Source organism: Limulus polyphemus, unplaced genomic scaffold, assembly GCF_000517525.1.
Source record: "Limulus polyphemus unplaced genomic scaffold, Limulus_polyphemus-2.1.2 Scaffold1894, whole genome shotgun sequence".
In the NCBI taxonomy this organism is placed as follows: Eukaryota; Metazoa; Arthropoda; class Merostomata; order Xiphosura; family Limulidae; genus Limulus; species Limulus polyphemus.
Window position 1 is genome coordinate 87083 of NW_013667504.1, and position 23387 is coordinate 110469.

The 23387-nt window shown below is 32.5% G+C and overlaps 1 protein-coding gene across 1 annotated transcript in view; it reads left to right on the forward strand.

Moving 5' to 3' along the window:
* Window positions 1-859: 859 nt before the first annotated feature.
* LOC106465280 (RPII140-upstream gene protein-like) overlaps window positions 860-23387 on the forward strand; it is a 25711-nt gene continuing 3183 nt past the window's right edge. The window contains exons 1-7 of the mRNA XM_013925486.2: window positions 860-1067; window positions 2963-3078; window positions 5857-6022; window positions 15072-15160; window positions 19397-19464; window positions 21392-21470; window positions 22844-22945. Coding sequence (XP_013780940.1) covers window positions 2981-3078; window positions 5857-6022; window positions 15072-15160; window positions 19397-19464; window positions 21392-21470; window positions 22844-22945 — 602 coding nt within the window. The 5' untranslated portion in view covers window positions 860-1067; window positions 2963-2980. The remainder of the gene's footprint in view (window positions 1068-2962; window positions 3079-5856; window positions 6023-15071; window positions 15161-19396; window positions 19465-21391; window positions 21471-22843; window positions 22946-23387) is intronic.

Here is a 23387-nt window from a genome sequence, read left to right on the forward strand (position 1 = left end):
GATTTGGCTACTTAAGTAGGGATTTATGTATGGTTTTGTGTATTCATCTCTACCTTGTACTTTTTATCATTGCCATGCCTATATCACCCCTATTTCCTTCAAAACATTTTTTATTACTTGTAACATATTGGGAGCCAACCAGTTAAATCAAGACTTGTTTGTTTGTTTTTGAATTTCGCGCAAAGCTACAAGAGGGCTATCTGCGCTGGTTGTCCCTAATTTAGCAGTGTAAGACTAGAGAGAAGACAGCTAGTCATCACCACCCACCGCCAACTCTTGGGCTACTCTTTTACCAATGAATAGTGGGATTAACCGTCACATTATAAGGCCCCTACGGCTGAAAGGGGTAGCATGTTTTGGTGGGACGGGGATTCGAACCCGCGACGCTCAGATTGCGAGTCGAGCGCCTTATCCACTTGGCTATGCCGGGCCAAATCAAAATTTACGCTCACATTGTGAATAAATAAATATTTTTTGTTCGGCTTGTACATTAGTACTTGTTTCAATTTCCGGAACCTGCGTTTTGCGGATAGTCTTCTGATAGGTAGCATTATTAATAATCTATAAATATATAAAATGCTTTTACTGATCGTTTTGAACTGTTTATACATTTATTTGTTGGTTAAATAAAATTCACACTTAGTTAAATGTGATTATTATTTTCCTAAGCTTTTTGGAAACTTAAGAATTGATCGATCCTCCTCTATACCATTATTTCACTGTAAAGTGTTATTATCAACACAATTAGGGTCTTTGAAGCGTGAAAATTTACATCATACATTTAAAGAATTATATTTTCGAGTTACACATATTTTTGTCTTTTAAAAAGTATGTATAGATGGAGTTGTATTTGTATTTTTGAGCCAAGTACATGTGATGCGACAATAAACGTTAAAATTAAGATAATGTCTAAGTGTACAGAGATTACTTCATGAATATCCCCCATATTTTTAAAGAAATATTAAGTGTAAAGAAACTATCATTACATTATCAACTAAAAACAACAACAAAAAACAATAGTAGTAGTAGGCCCGTTTTCACGGATGTATAAAATTGAAGTATTCAAAGTAAGACCTTAGAATTTTAATTTAGTTAATATTTAAATACAAATTACAATCCAAGATCATAGCAAAAATGTGTAAAGTTTAGTAATACTAATAGTAATAGTATAGAGATATAAATTATAATAAACTACTGTTACTGGTATCTTTGCTTATCCAAATGAAGTACATGGAAATATAACTTAATTTCATTAGGATTGTGTAACGTACTATCGGTGTAGTAAAACTAAAAATTAAAATGAAATGTACTTTAACTTATAGTACACAGTGCAAAATGTCTCATAATTTTTTTTTTTTTACATAATATTTTAGTAAGTTGTTTGTTGTGAAGCACAAAGCCACACAATGGGTTATCTGTGCTGTGCCCACATGAGTATCTAAACCAAATTTTTAGCATCCATAAATCCTCAGACTTATTGCTGAGCTACTCGTTGGGTAGTAAATTATGAACCATCTTGCATGCTTTTATTGCAAATGTATTGTTTTATTAGGTTAATTTGCCCTTTTAATTGAAAAATTAATATTTTTTGTAAATATTTTTATCCCATGTAACCAAGGGTACCCACAGAAAAAAAAAATGTAAAAAATTATAAAACCAAAATACGAATACCTTATGATTTTCCAATAACATAGAAGAATAATTTTACATCTCTAGTAATTTTATTTTTTAAATGCAGTAAATATTTTCAATTTGAAAGTATGTATACATCTTACAAGATTTAGTGTTTTTACTTGTCATGTGACAGTGATACTATTCCTTTGGACATGTACACACATTTAATACAAACATGGATGACAAGGGACCATTTATATCTTCAATGCTGTCCTTATGAAAATTGGGAAAATTAAAGATTTAAACCCATCCTTTTTCGTTTCCCGGAAATCACCGATTCCGTCTCTTAAACTCTTGTAAAGCTCTATGTTCCACTACTGCAGATGGTAATTCATTCTATAACCCAATCACACTCTTAGAAAAATAAAACTATTTTAACTGGAACCTAGCTTGTCTTTTCAAAATCTTAAACTTGTGTCCACTCATCCTTTTATTTTCTGAATGCAGCCCAAAGAAATTAGATGCATTTATATTATCAAACTTTCAAGTTACCTTGTAAGTTTCAATAAAATCACATCTTGTGTTCATTTCTACAAAAAAAAAAAAGAAAAGTGATCTTAATCGATACCTATAACTATAAGATAATCATGCAATCCCCGAAACCATCCTAGTAGCTCTTCTCTGAATCCATTGCAATAAGTCAATGTTCTTTCTTTGATAAAGAGACCCAAACTGTACATAGTATTCCAATTGAAGCCTTGGTAGTGATTTTTTATAGACAGTTTGAGTGAAAAATCTACCACTATGCCAAGATCCTTTTCCTAGTCATGCTATTTGAGTTGGTTCCCATCTATATTAAACTTGTCATCTAGATTATGATAACTGTAATGTATTACCTTGTACTTATTGTCATATGCCAAACATTTGTCTAACTTACCAAGCCATTCTGTAACACCTTTACATCCTTAATGGAGGTAGAAATATCGAACAGCTTAATGTCATCAGCATAGTTTACTTATTATGCCTATATCGTTATCGTTAGTGTAAATAAGAAGCATCCAGTTTTACTGGGCTCCATAATTAACAGCTTTATATGGTTTAAATGATAAACATTATGTGTATAAAATGAGATATGAGCTTTTGCTATTAGTGGGTATTTTCAAATTAAATAATTTTTATTCTGCTTCCATATCTGTCATTGTTACATAAAAATTGGATATTGGAAAATAAAGTAATTCTGAATCAGTAAAATGGCCATTTATTACATTTCTGATTTTGAATTTTCAGGTAGATGTTAAAAACATAAAGATTTTGATAATTTTTTGACAGGCTTTTTTGTTAATTATAGATAAAGATATTTTAAAGAATGAAGAGTGAGATAGATATTTCTCAGAATGAAGATTTGTTCAGACCACCTGAAGGAGAAACTGGGTGGGATAGACTAAGAATGATGTTTATGAAGGAGTAAGTATTTCTTTGTATATTCCATATAAAAGAAGAATTATAGTATATGCAAAAATGTAAAATAGTACTGTGGTCTTGTAAAAAAATTTTTGGCTTTGTGGTGACAAAGTTGTATAATCATTTTTACATACCAAAAATATGGTACAGCATTTTTTATAAAAATGTTGTTGCATCATATTTGAAAAAGTCTCATCAAAAACAAAATTGTTCATTACTATCGGGAAGCTTTATTAACTTTCTGTTTGATAATTTTTTTCATAATCAGAAACATTGTACTGTAAATAAATAGTTAACACTGGTTTATTCCTAAATCTAATATAATGAAAGCATCAGCTGAAATGTCTGGTAATAATTAATATCATTTTTATGTTCTGAAGATGGTGATTATTCTTTAAACAATAACTCATCTACCTTAAAAGTTAAAATGTAATTTTTTTATAGCTTAGGAACATAAAGGAAGGAACAGTGACAGAAGACCATTTAAGCCATTGAGATAACCCATAATCCACCAAAGAATCAATTGAGTATATATCCCTTTACACAAGTTTACCCATTTAACAAAATTGTGAAAGAAATTATGTCAAATCTTTTCACGAGATTTTAAATTAACAAAGAAATGCTTATACTGAAGAATAAGTTTAAGTCTGGGTTTCCAAAATTTAAACTTATTACCCATAATATTTTAGTTTGTAGTCCATCCTCTTTATTATTCAATTCAAGCAAATCACACATTGGTAAGCAAACCATTCCTTATAATTCTGAGTATTTGAATCAGATAATTTCTAGTTCTTTTGTGCTTGAGAGAAAATAAGGCCAAACCATTAAACCTCACATTGTTGTTCAAAATTTTTAAATTAGTTATATAAAACTTTTACCAGAATCTTGTATCTTTATACCCATAGTATTCCAAGTTTGTTTTGGTGGGTCATAAATTGTTTAAATAATGTTAAATTATAAAAGTCTTTACTATGAATAAAAATTCAGTGTAGGTAAGTTAAATCCTTCTCCAGCCATATTGTATTTCACTGGCCAGCACTTTAGATTGTAATGAAAATGTTATAAGTATATCTCAAAAAATGTTTGAAGTATTTATGTTCATGCTTGAAAACATAATGTGCAAAGTAACAATGTTTGCCCTAGGTACATTGCTGGTTTAACTAGGGTATCTGAAGTATTTTCAGCAACCCTAAAGCTCTTGATTTTTTCAAACTCTACCAAAAAAGTTTTGAATTGTCTTAAGTTTAAAAAAAGAAAAACATATTTGGTTATGTTAGGCTGGCAATCTGATGATGATGTTAACTTTTGATCTGGTAGTTTCATGGATGTGGATTAAGCAGGAAATCCTTCAGATAAGACTGATAATTTTAATAATAACATTTCAACACATATAGTAACTAATCTGGTTTTGTCAAATAAGGTAGATTTATGTTCTTGATATGGTAACTATATTTTAATAATCCTGTTTATTGCTAGAAAGCTTTTTATATTTGGTTATTATATGAGTGTCACTTATCTTGATATGTTATTTACCCTAATTTGCTCTGATATATTTAGCTGGATGTTGCTTAGTGGTTAATGTACTGGGATGTAGTCCAAGTGTATGCACCATGATGTATGCACTCTGTACTTTTAGTTTTGGTCATGTTATAAGAATGAAAGTCGGTATAGTTGTTCGGTTCAAAGCCAGATGAAACTTGTAGTAGCAGATACTTCTGACTTGGAGTCTTCCATCTGAACAGTAGTTCAAAAATGAGAAAAGGGTATATTTGAACCAAAGGAGTTTCTAATCTGGCCATTTAGCTCACATGTGTGTAAGGTACTATTTACATTGAAAACACCAAATACCCTGATATTATTGTCACCTATATAGATCTAAATTTTAAAAAAGTAATGTGGTTGGAAACAGATATCCCTACATACCTATGGAATAATCAAGTTTCCTCTTATGTAAAAGGGATTTGAATACCAAATGTTAGTGAAATATGTAGGCTACAAATAATAGAAAAAAAAAAATTTTACTCTTACTGTATTTTATAGCATATAAGATCCACCCTTATTTTAGCAAAGCATATTTAGGAAAAAAACATTTGAGTGTATCAAAGCATTTAATGTTTACTCCAAATAACATCAAACATAAAACATTAAATTTGCATATCAAGAAAAGTTATTTCAATGATAATATCATACATGCAACATATGAAATCAAATTTGCACATAATAGATATAGATTTTGTATAGATTAATTTTTATATTTTAATCAACAGTTGTCTAGGGAAACGGTAGGTAGAATTTAGCTTATGGGGCAAAACTGAGAGATGCATTTTCTTTAACTTCACATATTAGATGCAGGATGATTTTTAGAGGCTTTTTTCAGGAAAAAGGTTTGTCCTATATGCCGTAAAATACAGTATTTCATAGGAACATGCAAAACTTGGAATATATATATATATATATATATATATATATATATTATGGATGTAGGTATATGGACACATTTTACTTAAAGATCTTGAGTTATAAATTACACTGACAATTATCAAAAAAAGTGTATAGATACATCCACAAAGAGAGATATACTGGTCTACAAGTTAGATAATATGTGTAAATTTGAGTGACATGATAGTTATCTAATATCTCATGGTGACTAAAATAGTATTGTAGGCAAGTGTTTGTAATGCTATTGTAATTAAATTTTTGTTGGAGAGATATTTTATGATGATATATTGATTTTTACAACATTTACTTATTTTTGTTTGCTTTTTATGTTCTTGTATTTAGTATGTTTGGAAACTCCAGTCCAGAAATGAAAATGATCACTAGTGGAGTAGGTATGTCTTTATTCATCGGTGCTTGTATTGGAGGAACAATATCATCTAGGAATGCAGTAGAAACTTTCATTCGACAAAACCAGGCAACACAGTTCAACACACAGCTAGAAGCTAAGGTGTCTTTTTTTTTAATGTATTTGAAATGTCAAAACTACAAACATAAGTAAATAATGTGTAAAAACAAATTAACCATTTGTTGCTTATAGAGAGCACAGACAATGAAATGCAGTATTTCTGTTTTATCTGTTGATACTGAGTTTGAATTTTTTAGTTTATAAATCTAATAAGAAATATCTATTCAATTGAAGGTAGTAGTGTGTGTATATGTAGGAAGCTTTTTAGACTTCAGTAAACTTTGTAAAAATGAAATTAGGAGTATAGAAGTAAGGACAACATCCCCATATATATAAGGGAGGGGTGGATGTGGATAGTACTATGTATTGCACAGGTAAAGGTATTTGGGGAATGACTGTCATTCCTCAGAGCTCCATCCCAGACACCAGTGTTTAGGTGTAAAGGTTTTGTGTGAATTTCTTCATTTGTTTATAGGTACTTAGATTACTAGTACCATTACCCTGTTAAGTTTTATCAGGGTTCATACGGGTTTGGGAAAGTCTTGGAATATTGCAGATGTAATTTTCAGGGCATGGAAAATTGTGGAAAAATTTGATTTTACCACAGGGTTTTGCAAAAGTCATGTAAATTCAGTCATATTGAAATAAAAGCACATTATTAGCATGTTTTTTAGATGCTTGGGATTGTTACATCTGTGGCTCCTTTCAGATATCTATACAATTAAACAATTGCCTAGGCACTTGCACTTGTGATCAGAAAAGGAAGGTTTGTAGGCAAGTGCCTATTGAATGAATCCTGACTTGAGAAGGCAGAGTACACTGGCTGCCTTTCAAAAGATATTCAGAATGATTGACGCAGAGCCTGCTGTACTGTGTGTTCTAAAGCATTCAACTTTGGGAATATGGATGAGACAGCTGTATACTAAGTAATCTGTGTGACAAAAGACATGCTCTTTTAGTGTTGAGGAAGCCATCAGAAACATCAAGGACACCAGTTTTAGTCAGTTTATTTAGACCTAACTAGCCAACAAGCTCAACAACAGCAATAGTACTGGTACAGCCAAAGGGTATGGCAGTTCAGGTTAGGTCAACATTTTATAAAGTTTTAAGACCTGTCTAACTCAACTCCACAGAAGCTCCTGCAATCACTATTAGCAGAGAGGAATATTTGGTCAAGGCTAAATGATGGGAATGTAAACATCTACAAAGTACGACAGTAACTTTATGGACTATGTAAAATTTCCTGCTTTTATATTCTAATGTCATAGCCATTTATTTGTAATTTAACAAAAGTTTCTGAATGTAAACAGGGCTTTTAGATCTGCCTAATCAGTGATATTTCTCCCTCATTTTATCCAATTTATTTATTTCATGACTTTACAAAAATATGATTATTTTTTAGCCTGTTAATTTGTTATTTAGACACTTACAGGGTAAACTGAATGATGAGGTGTCAAGAGATGACAACTGGAGAGCTGAAGTAGTGTGGGCCATGATGACTTTCAAATCAAGTTATTCCTACAAAAGCTGTGAGAAAATTTATAGCCTGTTTCAAAAAATTATCCCTGATAGCAATATTACTAAAACGTTCACCTTTGGAGAGAAGAAAACTACTTACATCATTTGTTTTGGACTGTGCTCTTACTTTCAAAGATAACATATGGAGAAAATTAAATACTTATTTAATACGTTACCTCCGAATAGGCAGGATTTGAAAGCATTACTAGTCCTGATACTCTTTTCTCACATCTAGTTATGTCAGTTCAATATTGCCTTCTACATGTGAACGTTTTTGCTCACTACTAGCTTGAGGCTCCCATCTAATCTTACATATTTCCATGTGATATTGCTGTGTTATTGCATGCAAATGGGCATGGAACAACCCTCTACTAATAGGGGGTATGACATAGCCTCCTAGCACAGCTGACTCCCTTTGTAGTGATTGTTCAATCATCACTTCTCAATTTGGCATTTGTGTGTTAAGATGTATCTTTTTGTGCTTGTGTGAGATTTCTCAACATCAATGTTTTGGTGAAATACCTACAAAACCAACTGCTGTGGAAATTCTTTTTTATTCTTGTTTTTTAAAATTCTGCCTTTGCAAACTGTGTGTCTTTTATTTTCCACAGCATGAATTACACAGTGATGGTCATTTGCATGCTATCTAGTGTTGAACATTGGGACTTTGTTCACTCTAGACAGACAACCACAATGGTGTCAGGTGCTTCTTTGTCTGTTAGGTGATGTGATGGCTGTTGTGCAGCAGGTGGTGGAGTCTTGCATGCAGCTTCAGCCTCTTTCAGGACTTGACACAAACTTCCTTCCTCCTATAAACCCAGTCCATGAGGATTTTGATTTTAGTCAGGCTTTTCTCACTGCCTAATTTTGCAAACACTTCTTCCAGTGGAGACATGGTTTTACTTTGGCATTATGCTACTCTTCACTTTCCCTTTTTTTTTTTCATTTGGCTCCTTCTTTTGCCTTTTCTGTTTTTCTTCCTTCCCCTGATATACAAGTTCTTTCTTTACGCTTGGGATTCTGATCCATTGTTTTCTATTTATTTTATTTTAGGCTCAATTTTCATGCCTTTCCCTCACTACATGTTCGATCTCTAATCCATTTCCTTTTGGAGGCAATCCACTGTTCTCCTAAGAGATTTTTGATGGATACAAATTCCCTTCTTTCTCTGTGTTGATGCATTATTCTTCCTCAGCGTTGTTCCTTTTCTCTTGGTTACTTCCTTGCTGAGATTTCTTGGGGAAGGATCTTCTTGCTCAGGAATGTTTACATCTTATCTGGCTCTTTTCCTCTGCTATGGGGTTTTGGTTGGGTACTTGATTTTATGCTTTTTCTTGTCTTCCTGTGTGTCCTGCCTCTTCTAAGCTCCTATTTCACTTACTATCTTCTGTTCATCCACCTCCTCTCTGCTCACTAGCCCACCAACATATTCCTCTACTTTGTCCATGGACTTCAATGCTGACATTCTAGTCTGTGATTATCCTTTGAGTTTGAGAAAAATTCATTTTTTCCAGGGCTGTGGATTACAATGGCAGATGTCTCTGATGCTTATTTTCACATTCCCATCTCCCAAGTTATCCAGACCTTACCTTCGGTTTGTTTTTCAGGGTCGGATTCACCAGTTCTGAGCTATTAGCCTGGGATGGACCCCATATGTTTTTGTCACATAGTGTGTGCCTTTGCTTGCCATCTTGCTTGAGATTTGAACTATTTCTACTATTATGTATACAACTGGATTCTTTTAGCTCTATCATGACATGACCCTCTGACTTTATTCCTTTCTTTCTTTGGACAGCAGCTCATCTGGGTTGGCTAGTCAAATTGGAAAAAGCTCATGTCACACCTGCCCAATATCAGGTTCATTTTGGAGTGTTCTGCAGTTCTCCTCTCAGAAGAGCATAGCCTTTTATGCTTCATTTGCAAGCCATGAAGAATTTGATTGCCACAGGTCTCTCCTCTCTTTTTCTGCCTGTGTGAAAGGTTCTGTCCCTTTTGAATTTTAGGATTGTGTAGTATCACTTATATCCTTGAGATGTGCTTACATGCATCTTTTACATTGGATTCTGCAGGATCAATGGCACCTCTCTTGGGATCCCCTGTCTTTCTGCCCTTTACCTGTATGATGTTTTCACCTGTGGGCTTGAGATGGCTCTTCCTATGGAGGGTGTTCCTCTCTCCTGTCCAGACCTTCATATTTTTACAGTCGCATCCCTGATGTGTTAGGGCTATTGTCTCGACTCTTGGAATTTTTGGTTTATGAAACCAAGTGGTGTTGGATCTTCGTATCAACCTTTTGGAGCTTTTAGCAGTCTAGCAAGCTTTGAATAATTTTCTCTCTGTTGTATGGGTCTTTTAATTATGATTATTTTGGTCAACTTGACTGTCCTATCCTACATCGATTGCCGGTGGGACACTTGGCCCCACTCTGTGTTTTCAAATGCTTGACCTCCTTTTTTTTTGGGCTCGTTCTTTCAATGGCCTGAACTATGTGGATCATCTCTCAGGATCTGATCTAATATTTCCCATGGAGTGATTCCTCAATCCTTGCCTTTTCAAGGGATTTGCTCTCATCTGGGCTCTCCTCACTTCAATACATTTGCTATCTGTGGAGTTGTCTCTTATTTTTCATAATCTATCCAGATTTATTATATGAGCAGCTTTTTTTTCTCTTCCTACTCTGTGTTAAATGATTGCTTAGGAAAATCCATAAGTACCCCATGAATAATTTTTGTTTACATATGAAATGTAATCCTGTAATATTGAAACCAATTTCTGTTCATTTATAAATCATCCAGTATAGTACCTCTATAATCATGATTGAATGCTAGAAAAAAAGGTATACGTGATCCTTGTTGATGGGTAGGTGAGTTTTTGAAGATAAAAACCAACATTATGGAGGTTACTATTTGGGACAGGGCTGGAGGAGATAACACTGATGTAGGGCAACTTTAAAATTATAAAATTATTTAAAACTTTAAATTAAAAACAAAACAGGTTTTAGTAGAAATTAAGAACTGTCTGTAACAGATGTGCAAACTTTCACTCAATCAGTGACTGAGTCACAAAGTTTGATCATCTTTCATGGTCTATTTCTGTACTATTTCCTTGGAGAAACTAATCATAACTGTACAGTTCTTAGTCAAGTCTATTTTATCAGAGTGACAGTTAATAAATAGCTTTTTTTTTTAAGTTTATACAATATTTGTTATTGCTTACTTAGTCTGTGTGTCTCAGCAGCTAGAAATTCATTCTCTGCTTTATCAAATGTTGTGTATGAGGTCATTCTGGTAGGGAAAAAAAACAGACACCTCATAAAGAAATTATCTATAGTAACTTGGTCTAGAGAAAATGTTACAAGTAACATACATATACATAGGGCAAAAACTTTGATTACATTTTAAATATTTTTTGTCCCATGTAACTTCCTTTTAGAATAAGTTATCTATTTTACTCTCTTATTGATGGTTATATTGTATTCTTTTATAGACAACAAAGAAGTGAGGTTTTATAAATTGTAGTTCCAAACTCCTTTGTGTCACATGACAGACAAAATGGATTATTGACAGTCCACTAGTAATCTGACTCAAGACAAATGCAATAAGCAAGTGTGTATAAAAGATTAGTAGGGACTGGCTTCTTTCACATTTATCCAATTACACAGCTGGTGTCAAGTGGTGTTAGAGAAGGAAAAAAAGGCAGGCACAGTTATCAGATATCTGAATGTACCATTGTAACATGAGAACCCCTCAGTTTGAATTATTATACTTGGTGAGGGGACCTCCTCTGAGATCTAAGTATCTGCCCATGTGTTTGCTGTTTGTGGCAACCTGTAAAAGAGAGGAGAGGATCCTGGTGGTTTAGTGGTGTTGGGGACACTGCAACACCCCACTTTGGCCTTGAACTCCTTTAGACAGGCGGCCTTGGTGTGACTCCCTTAAGGTTAATTGGCTGATCCTATGAGGCTAGGGTGGACCGAGTGCCAGTATTGGACAGTCTCAACAAGTGTTGTTGACACTATGTCTGGTGCTGGTGTTTGGGTATAGTGTCCAGGAAACCCTGACATAGTTGAACTGTCCTAGTTTGACAGTGTAGTGGATTCCCTTGTAGGACTCTGTGGTGACTGTAGTCAGTGGGTACAGAAGCCTCTTTCTTTTCATGGATAAAAAAGAATTAAAATCTAGATATAATGAAATAAACAATAATTGGAAAACAACCACAAATAGAAGACTGATCTGCAGGCACCATCTCCTAAATTTTCTCTACCTTGCTTCCTTATTCTACATTCATTATCAGAAAAAAAACTATAAGGCAGATGTCTCCCTTTTTTGTTTGGAAAGAATTAGCAGAGTTTACTGGCTCTCCAAAGTTGGCCAAGAAGTTATGTTCTGAGAATATCTTAGTCAAAACATCTACACTGCAACATAGCAACGTCCTCCAGAAATCAAAGTCCATTGGGGATATTCCTCTTGAGGTTACTCCCCATGCTACTTTGAATTCCTCAAGAGGATTGACCTTTGAGATGGACCTAATTAACATCCCTGTTGACGGTAATGTTAAGGTGGCCCAATAGATTTTCCAATGAACTTAGGTGAGGAGGACAAATTTGCTACTGCAAGACCTCAACACTGTTTTTATGAAGTTGTACCTTTGTAATCCTATCATTGTGTGGTCGTGCAATGTCCTACTATAGCTACTGTAGTCTACAAACAGTTACACAGACGAATCAGAAGGATGTAATATACTTTGCTAATGTGATGACCTTCTTCCTTCCAGGATGTGACTTCTCCCTCGCATAGCCAGTTTATTGATTTCTCTGGACAAGGAGTTTCTGGTGTTTGTTGAACCTTCACTTGGAAAGATGGTATAATGTGCCTACAAATGTTTTTATTTTGATGTATACATCCCCAAGTCCACCTTCCACTATCAAGGCTAGTTATCTGAACTGTAAGGAAAGGCTCTATATTCCTAACCCCCTCAGATATTTCTAATGTCAGTTGTTTGGACACTCATAAACATCTTGTTATTATTCATTGATGCGTGCTTGTTGTGATGCCAGTTGGACACACATTGCATAAATTGTAATGATTCCCACCTCTCCTTCTTTTGTTCATGTCCTAAATGAGTTGAGGAGAAAGAGATACAGCAATTACAAACCATAAACAATATTTCTTATTCTGAATCATAAAAGCTGTCCTCTCTTCCAACTCAGAAACAGGCCTCAGATATCTTCTGTATATATATCCCACTATCCCAGCACTCCCACCTCTTCCACTGCCTTCTTGGCCATCAAGCTTTGAGCCAAAAGGTTGCCATCTTTTCGAGCCATTAGTCTCTATGACTGTAATAAACCATTCACCCTTGTGTAGCGAAAGATTACTCTTCATCAGTCCAGCAGTACATTGATTGGACCAGATTACATTCATTAGGGAATGATGTGTCATCTTTTTCTTTCTTTTCTTACTGTTCTTCTGGTTGTTTTTAACCGAATTGGCAGGGAGGAGAATTTTCCAGATGTTTGGCGCAGGGCTATTGTCTCCCTTTTTCTAAGCCTGGAAAGGATCCAAAGATTCTTTTGAACTATAGACTAGTTGCTTTGACTAGCTGTCTCTGTAAAGTTTTGAAAAGGAATTTTAATGCTTTTCTTGTTTGGTTCCTGGAATCAAACAATCTCCTTGTGTACTCAGTGTACTTTTTGTAGACAGTGCTCCACTATGGACCACCTGATTTCACTTGAAACATTGATCAGAGAAGCCTTCCTCAAGAGGGAACATCTTGTATCGATTATATTTTATCTCGAGAAAGCTTACGACACTACATGGAGGTTTATCATACTCTAGGACCTCCATTTCTATGGGTTAAGTGATCATTTACTTATTTTTATTTGATATATTATAAAGGACGGGTCATTCCGAGTTGTTGGATCTGGACATTGTCCTGATCCTTCACAGGAATTTGGAGTCCCTCAAGGCTATGTCCTAGTGTTATACTTTTCAGTATATAAATCAATGCCATCACTGAACAATTTTCTCCTACAATTACAAGCAACGACTTACAGATTTTCTGTTGGTCATTGAATATGAGATTTATTGATTGCCAGTTTCAAATTGCTCTCACTTGTTTATTGGGGTGGACCACAGCAGATTGTTTCACCTTCTCAAATCTTTTGTGTGCATTTTTGCCACCAGCAGGGATTGCACCCTGATTCAGAACTCCACTTGAACAGTGTTGTTATTCCTTTGTTGGCTGAGACAAAATTCTGACATTTATTACAACATTAAGCAGCTCCCTGTACACAGACACTGAACATCCTCTGTACCCTCTCTTCCACTTCTTGTAGCAGATAGATTTTCCATGCTGAAGATTTATTGTTCTTTCATTTGATTTAGCCAGGGACTCAGCCTTGAAAATGTTGGACCCTGTATGTCATCAGGGGCTTTGGCTCTACACTGAGGCTTTCAGCACTTTTATAGACCAGAATTTGTACATTGAGTCCTATGAACCACCATTTTTTTCAGACATTTATAACTTTCTTTGCAATATTCTGCAAAGCTCTGATCTTTATCACAGCAGCCCACTTGGCATAATGTCTTCATGCATCAGTGGGACGTGCTTTTTGGAAATAGGTGGTCTGCCATTCCTACTTTTGGCCTTTATATCTATGCACAGTTGACTGAATTTGGTCTGATATTGGCGAGTACAATTATCAGCCCATCCCACCATAGCATTTTACCATCCCTACTTGTGACCTTTATTTGAGTCATCTGAAGAGATTGGTTACATCTGATGGGAAGTACCATCTTCTCTTTGCTAAACATCTATGAACAATTTTTTTTGTTTCCATTATTATGGATGGTTTGAAATCTAGTGACTCTGTGGATTCTGCTGTGGTTTGCTCATAGGATCAACTCTATAGATTTTGTGATCACTGCTGAGTTGTATGCAATTTCACTTGCCATAGATCATGTAGTAGCTAAGCAGCATACTTATTTTACTGTCTCTATTGACTTTAATCCTCTATGGCTGTCTGACGAAATAGTCAATCTGGTTGAGAAAACAATCCACAACTATTGACTTAATTTTTCAAATATGGTTTGTTACAAAGCACCATTCATGATACTAAGTAGAACCGTATGTGTGTGTAGAATGAAAAGCTAGATATGAATTTACTTATTAAATATATGTTGAAATTTTCCAATGCTTATGTAGATTTCCTCTTATGTCCTTTCTGAAACAGTGTGTCAATGTTGACATTTCTGATGTTTCCTTGTTTTTAAAAATTTTTCTTAATTTCTTTAAACTTTTTTTGGTTTTACTTATTATTTTCTGAGAAAAGATTTAAAAGTGTTGTACTTCTACATATATGTTTATCTGTTCTGGTAACATTTGACTTGGAAAGTTTGGGATTTGACAGATGACTCCTGTTATTAGGAGGTTATAATAATTAATCTTAAGTTTAGTATTTGATGTGCATTTTTTAGGTTTGATAACATTCAATATGGTTATTGTATTCCATTTTGAACAGTTTAGGTTTGTTTCTTTTTGCCAAAGTGATTTTTTTTTGTGTGCTTTAAAGCGGAGGTTGCAAGATCGGTTAATGTTAGACATGTGTAGAGGAGCTTGGAAATGGGGATGGAGAATGGCATTGTTTACTGGGTCATATATGTAAGTATGTTAAACCATTTGTTTTCTCTATTAACATTTAATGTTTTCTAGTATCTTAATATACAGTATTTACTGTAATATGAACTGTTCTAAAATATTCCATTAAAAGCAATAGAATTTAAATTAGTTTATTTTTGAATGAGTGTGTTTCACTAAATAAACATTTTCTGAAATGCTTTCACCATTTTTCTCAAGTGAGGACTGAAGTGATTGATCAAGGCAATAAAGTAATAAAACCTATGTCTTTCAGTAAGGGCAGAAACACTGATAGGGTTGAAACCAAGTTTTTTGTGGACTGTACTGTGCAAGTTACTACAAGTTATTTATTGTAAGCTTTTCAGTGCTCTGAAGCAAACAGTAAACTTTTCTATTCTTTCATAACTAAAAAGGTTTTGAGGTTGTCTGTTTATTCAGGTTTTCTTTATTTTGCAGTGACATAGATTACAATATAACATATGATTAAGGTATGGGATTTGTTGTCCAGTGTGGAGATTACCTACTTTGTAAAGTTAACTAAAGCATCTGTTAATTAAATATTTTACATACTTGCCTGATTTTCACTAAAAATCTGCCACTTTATTGAAATGTTGTTTTTTACCTACTCACTGTTCTACTTTTTGTAGAGATAATATTGTGCCAACCAAAGTTTTCATTATTAAATGTAACAGAAAACCAGCCCAAAGCAATGTGCAAGTTTTCCTGTATTGTACATGTTTGTATAATTCTTATAATATGACAAAACATATCAGTAGCAGCAAAGTAACTTTTTTTTTCAAGCACATTGTTAGCTGTAACTAATAATAAATATTTCACCTTTCATTGTGCCACAAAATTTCAGTTTTTGTATTTTTTACTCTTAATAACAGTAAAGTACTTAACTGATTAATCAGTGCATTTTTATCATTATAAGTTTTTATTTCTTGACTATTAAATTAGCTACACTATTGACTGGGTTAAGTTCTAGTTGTGATCTATTTAGGTAGCTTGATTTGATCAGAAGTTATTGATAATTTGTGAATTTATGGGTTTAAGATCTGTTATTTGCAGGAATATGGTTCATTATAAACTATTGATGAAAAGTAAGCTAACTATTTAGATCTGATCAAAAATAAATTTTAATAATATATACAATAATAAAGACTGTTTCGCCAACTAACTATAAATACACTAATGTTTTAAACCAATACAACTAAAAAACTAAAAATTTTTAATAATTAGATTGTAATGGATCTTCAGGTGTGTACCCTTATTGCTTAAATTATATTCTCTCATCTAAAGATGTAAAATGTCTGTTGAAAATACAGCTAACTTCAAGTTAAATTGCAATATTTCAGCTTTTTGTGTCAAAGAAATATACAGTGAGGTGCCAGTCAGCTTTTCAAATGTAAAAATAATTGTATTTGTCTCTTATTTTTCATAATCTATCCAGATTTATTATATGAGCAGCTTTTTTTTTCTTCCTACTCTGTGTTAAATGATTGCTTAGGAAAATCCTTAAGTACCCCATGAATAATTTTAGTTTACATATGAAATGTAATCCTGTAATTTGAAAACAATTTCTGTTCATTTATAAACCATCCAGTATAGTACCTCTATAATCATGATTGAATGCTAGAAAAAAAGGTATAACTGATCCCTGTTGATGGTGGGTAGGTGAGTTTTTGAAGATAAAAACTAACATTATGGAGGTTACTATTTGGGATGGGGCTGGAGGAGATGACACTGATGTAGGACAACTTTAAAATTATTTAAAACTTTAGTTTAAAAACAAAACAAAACAGGTTCTAGTAGAAATTAAGAACTGTCTGTAACAGATGTGCAAACTTTCACTCAATCAGTGACTGAATCACAGAGTTTGATCATTTTTCATGGTCTTGCGGCTCAGAATGCAAATCTTTATGCATTATGGAATTTTGGATCAATGAAAAGCCATTTAGAGTATAACTCTCTTTTGCTTCATAAAAAAGAATATATATATTGGGAAACATGCCCTGTGACTTTTCTAGACAGATACAGCTACACCAGTCATTCACGTTTTTGTCATGAGATTACTATAAATAAAAAAGTCACACTCTTGGTGATTAATCAACCTTTACATCTCTGCTGTAATAAGTAAGTTTTAAAAGGATTTTAGCAACACTACTACACTATGCTGGAAACATAAAAGAAAACTTTATTTTGTAAATGGTTTTAGACTAAGTTTACTCTTGGAAAGATTGTAGTTTTTTTCACGTGTATACTCTTCAGTGTTTAATGGGTTTTTTCTTTGAAGTAGCTGTTCCAATGGTTACCAGTATCTTAGTAGCTGACATGTAGTTGTATGCTGCTGTTCTGCGAAGTAGATACATACAAAGTACAGTTTTGGAACTTCAGTAACATTAATAGTAAATATTAAAGGTTACATTGGCAAGCCTTATTCACTAGTTTGTGTTCACTATGGAAACATGGAAATTAGAAAATTTTACATATTTCCAATGAGTGTGTCTCTGCCCTAATAACAGGCATATAACATTTCATGAGTTAAACTGTTCTTAATCACAGACAGTGGTGTTGTAGAGCCAGGTCAAGCAAGTTTTTAAAAGTTTTTTGTGGTTTTCATTATAAATTATTATATCAATAAGTAAATTATATCAAAATGTAAATTTTATTCTTAAGTTTTGCTTTACTGAGATAAATGCAATAAAGTGAAACCCACGTGCCACATCCTTCCTAACACATCCTGTCTTTTAAAAAGTGTCAGTAATTCTCTCTGACATTTAAACTTACTGAATTGTATAAGGTTAGAATAGATTAGATAATTAGTTCTGAAACGATTTTGTTCTCAGTTACATTGTCTGCCATTTTTCTTGGAGATTAGCTCATCCAGCAGAATTATTTTAACTAATTTACAGCTTAGTTAGAAAGCCAGTTAAATTATAGAAGTTTTAAGACATTCAGTTTTTTGTATATGGCAATAATTTGTATTTTAATTTGCATATTTGAATTAAAATCTCATTTGTTATGAAAAACTAGGCTTAGTTTTCTTCAGGGGCTTCTTTCTTATGAGCACAAAAGCTTGCAAAAGACATGATTCCAGACATAAGTACTAAAATTCTTGTTTTTTTATATATATTTTTTATTTATCATTATAAAAGTAACTAAAATGTAAAAATTAGAAACTCGTTTGGTGAAGTAAGAAAAACTAAACAAATTACTCATGGTAGCACATACATACCACAAGATGTAACTATAATTCAGTGTCCATGCTGGTAACTTGATCCTTTGTTTACACAAAGCTTTCCTGCATAATAAATAGGTTTTTTTACTACATTCTGGAAGGGTTTAAATGTAACAATAAAGAAATCCATGAAAAATATTAGCTTTGGTTGTAAGAATAAGCAGAGTATAAATGTCTTGTAGAATGTGTGATTATTCTAGAAAGAAGAATGGGTATTTTAGATTTATTTTCATATTTTTCAACATTTTTTTATCTTATATTTCTGATTTCAGTACAATTAATGTTAGGGTAGAGAAAATAACAGATGAAATGTAAAGTTTTGCTAAAAAACTTAATTTAGCAGGATCTAGAGGTTATGCAAATGATATTTAAAAACTGTAAGATATAAAAAATTATTTTTATTAATAACAATATTTATTTGTGACACAACAATGACAACAAAAAAGTTCACATATCTGCACACACACAAATGCCTATTTTGATAAATATGGTGCAAGCATATAATATGTATGTTACAGTTAGTCAAGATTTACTGTTTACCTACAAGTTTAAATTTCTTAATTCTTACCCATAGGGATACAGTGTACTCTAGAGGTAAATTTTATAATAATCATAACCTAATATGAAATGTGGTATGGGTACACCCTTGTATAATTCTTAATGGGTGTAGGTGTGTGTGACTTTTTAGTCAGTATCAACTTATTTATTCTTAATTGTATGTAGTTTTGTTCAGGAATACTATTAAAAACATCATAAGGAACTAAATAAAGTTTGTTAAAAATAAAAATTACAAGTCCATATTCCCACATTACACTGTAAGGTACCCAGTGTGTAGTAATAGTGATCATTAGTAGCTGTCACTAGGGGGTTATAACCAGAAAGATAAAGAACCTAACTTAATTTTTATGACAGTAAGATTGTTTTATTGATGTATGTAATATTATATTTATGCCTTTTTTTTCTAATTTGTTTCAAATTGCATATAAATTAATTAATTAAGCTTTTGAACTTTTTCTCAGGCTATTCATAACTTCAGTTGGTGTGTATAGAAACAAAACATCTGTCTGGGAACATATTGCAGCTGGAGGTAGGTTTCTTATCTATTTCTACTAACATATGTTTTTTATTACCTGATATTGTAAAAACTATAGACTTTTGGCTCTTTAGGGTAAGCTGTCATGAAAAAATTATATATTTTGAAGTTTTTGTTTTACATCGTAAACAGTTAAAGGATAATTAGAACTTTTAACACCATAACTATGACAAAGGAATAACCATTGATATAAGGTATTATTAATCTTCCCCCTCAGTTCTTTGTTATGTATATCAATGCACTTGAAGATCAGTTGTGTGACCTGACATGATTTGTCATTCAGCTTATGTCATACATAACTGACTCAAACAATTTTTTATCTTTTGTCAATTTGAACTGAATTATAGAGTTTAACTTGTTTATGAACCCTAGCTGGACCTTAAAGAAAATATTTAGATGTTTCAATCATGTGGAGACCCTTTGGATGAGTGGAAGCCAATCAGTCGATACAGACCATTGCAAGTTGGCCACAAATGCTTTGAAGTTTCATTAGCAAAGTGTAGGATTGGTTATAAACTTATAGTCTGTTGTTCAAACATTTGGAAAAGGCAGACCATCATCAACAACATAAGCAGATGAACTCTAGCTGTCAATTCTGGGTCACTGTTTGTAGAGTACATGCTTCAACAGAGTCAGATGTTAATAATTGTAACTAGATAATGTATCAATTTACATATACTAAAAATTGATTTTAAAATTCTGGCCTGTATAAGTGTCCATCAATGTGCAATTTACTCAGAGTAAGGCACAAAAGAGCTAGTCTACAATGGTGCCAATAACTCATCCAGTGGACTAACAGTGTGTAGAGGAATAGTCTTTTTTTTTTTAGATGAATCACACTTTACTCTACAGCTATTTAGCAAATGTATACTATCATTTGAAGAGAATCTGGAACCAAATCTGACTCCCATTTTCATACAGGAATGTGATACAAATAGATTAATGTATCAATACTTAAATCCTCTGGAATGATACTATGAACACCACACATTATAGGATCACATCCTATGACCTTTTGTGCTGTCATATGTAGTGCAGTTGGCCTTTAGTTGGTAATCTTGCTCCCACCATTCTAAACTTGTGAATATTTCTTGAAGACAAAGGGATTGACTGATTGGAGCAGCTTGCATGCTTATCAGACTTAAGTCTCATTGAGCATTTGTGGATGTTTCTGGGAAATACCACATTCTTTTAAGTGAGTTCAGATATTAGAGATGCCCTGAAAAACAGTTCTCTCTCAAAGGAGTGATTGAGGATACTGCAAAGCCTTATCATGATTCTGATTTTAGGCATGCAACACCTGTTTGCAGTGGTGATACTCTATATTGAGGTGAAATGTCATGAACTGTAAAGATATATATAAAGCCACCTCTTGCCAAATGACCAAGTTACTTGCATTTCAGATCATATAACATGCAGTGTAGAAATACATTTAAATTTTTTGTTGCCATTTTTTAATGAATGAACTTATCTAATGAAAGAGTTATTAAAATTAAGTTGAACGTAGGAATTAAAAAAGTCAAGTAAAATGAGCTATATATATATAATAAATTAACTCTGAATGATTAGCACTTGTGTAATTGTTGCAATCAAGTTAGAGTTTGTTTTAGATGATTTCAACAAGATTTAACTACTGTATTTTTCTAAAAGAATATTGAATTAGTCCTAACATAACAGCAAATAATGTTAGTCCTTGTTTTGTTACTTGTCTGGTACAGCAGTTTTATTTCACAACTTATCTGAGCAAAAAATTTGGATGTATGTGGCCTGGATGTTAGTATTTCATTAACATTAGATAATAAAACTTGGTATTCCTGCTTTAATATGATATTGAGTGTTGACCAAGAAGACATATGTTTTCTTACTTATGATTTTGAAAGGTAAATTAGGAAATATATGAAAAGATTTATTTTTCCCACAGTAACATGTGGAACTTTATGGAAAGCCAAGATGGGCTTAAGAGCTATGGCTGTTGGTGGTCTCTGTGGTGGAAGTTTGGGGTAAATTTTATATTGAATTACTAAATGAAAACCCTCTCTAAAACATATTTTTCATGTGAAGAATTTAAATTTAATTCTGTGAAAATGTCTTTTGAGGATAGAAATTTATTTTGGTCACTGTTTAACTGAGATTTTTTTTAAAACACAGCTAATGTCGTGTTTTTTTAACTAGTTCAAATATTTTTTGTTTTACTGAATGGGCACAAAATTTGTTTCTACTTATTGTCATAAATTGCTTTTGCTGGAGTACAAGTAGTAAAAAGTGGAGATGAAAATATTTTAAGTTTCTCAAATTTTACTAAAACATTATGAAAAATATTGTAAAAATACATTATTAGCTTAAACCATATAAATTGAAACTTTTTGATTTCTAAATGTTCATTCTTTCCATCAGTGCTGTTTGTCTTTTTTAATAAGTCATCTAATTTGAATTATATATATTGCATTATTTTTTCAACAGCAGATTCATGGCTCAACAGCTTCTCCTTCAAGTATATTTTAGCAAAAATAAAAGACTCGTGTAAAAAGACATTGTTATATTAAATTGTATCTGAACATCTGTGTCTGTTAGTTGAATTTTTATTGTTGTCAGAATTTTAAACAATTTCTATTTCATTGTTTGCTGATCAAGAGAGCTGGCTGTTGAAGGAATGTTAACGATAGTGCTTTTCTTACATTTTATTTTAATTACCAATATTAATACTCAAATATTTTTTTATTGACTTACTTGAATAACATATCTGATAATTAACCATCTTTAGTATTCAGCAACTCTAATATTTTGAAAGGAAGTTAATATCTATATTATTTTAATATTTTAATTTAGGGTTTTGTACTGATTGCTAGAGGAAATTTTGCCACAAAGTATTGTTAATGCATCTGTCTCAGTCTGCAATATGTTTACCTTTTTTCTTTCCATATTTCATACTTTCTTACATGGCACATGAAGCTAATAGAACTGTTTAAATAAGTATATCAACTACATATGACATAGGAGTTCTACATGGCACTTAAGATTATTTTTCAGTGTTTAAGGATACTCAGATATTTAAAAATGTTCTTTTCTCCAAAAAATAAAATGAAAAATTAATAAATGTCTTACAGGTAAATTGGATGTAGGCATAAATACACATGCATATACAGTTGGTTTAAGGAGATGTATGTTCATTTAGAAGTAATAGATGTTTGCTGTTCATATGTAAGAGTTTGAGGATAAATATTAAAAAGTTAATTTCTTTTTTTATACTTATTAATTTTTTTTCAGAATATTATTATTTGATTTTATGTAATTTACTGTAATACCTTTCATAAATACAAAAATTTGTCTTGTAAATAAAACAGAATTATGATAAAGATACATATGTTGTTTACAGATTATTTGCAGGTTGCCTGTCTGTTGGTGTTATGTGGATCAGTGGTGTATCATTAGCAGAAATTCGATATTGGCAACACAACTACTGGTGTGAACAATACAAGTGAGAAATTATTATAATTTATTTATCTAGTAATACTGTGAGCATATTGTGAACAACTAAAGATTAATAATTGTATTACTTATATATTTTTCATAGCATTTTGAGATCTTTACAATGGAAACTATTATTTTCAACTGTAAGCGTTTTGAGAAAACCTAAAAATTGATAACTGTATTACTTATATTTTTTGTACCATTTTTAAACCTTGATGATTCAATCTTTTACAGATTGTGTATTATTAAAACGCTTACAAAAACATCAAAAATAATTGTTTTTTACTGTTAAAATCATAAATAATATTCAACGTTAGACTGGTACACAATTAAAAACATTTTATTTAGGCCTATCTATGGCCTTCAAAAAGTTGACGACGTTACAATGTCATCCTCAGGAAACACGTAGAGTCGTCAACTTTTTGTAAGGCCATAAGATAGGAGTACGG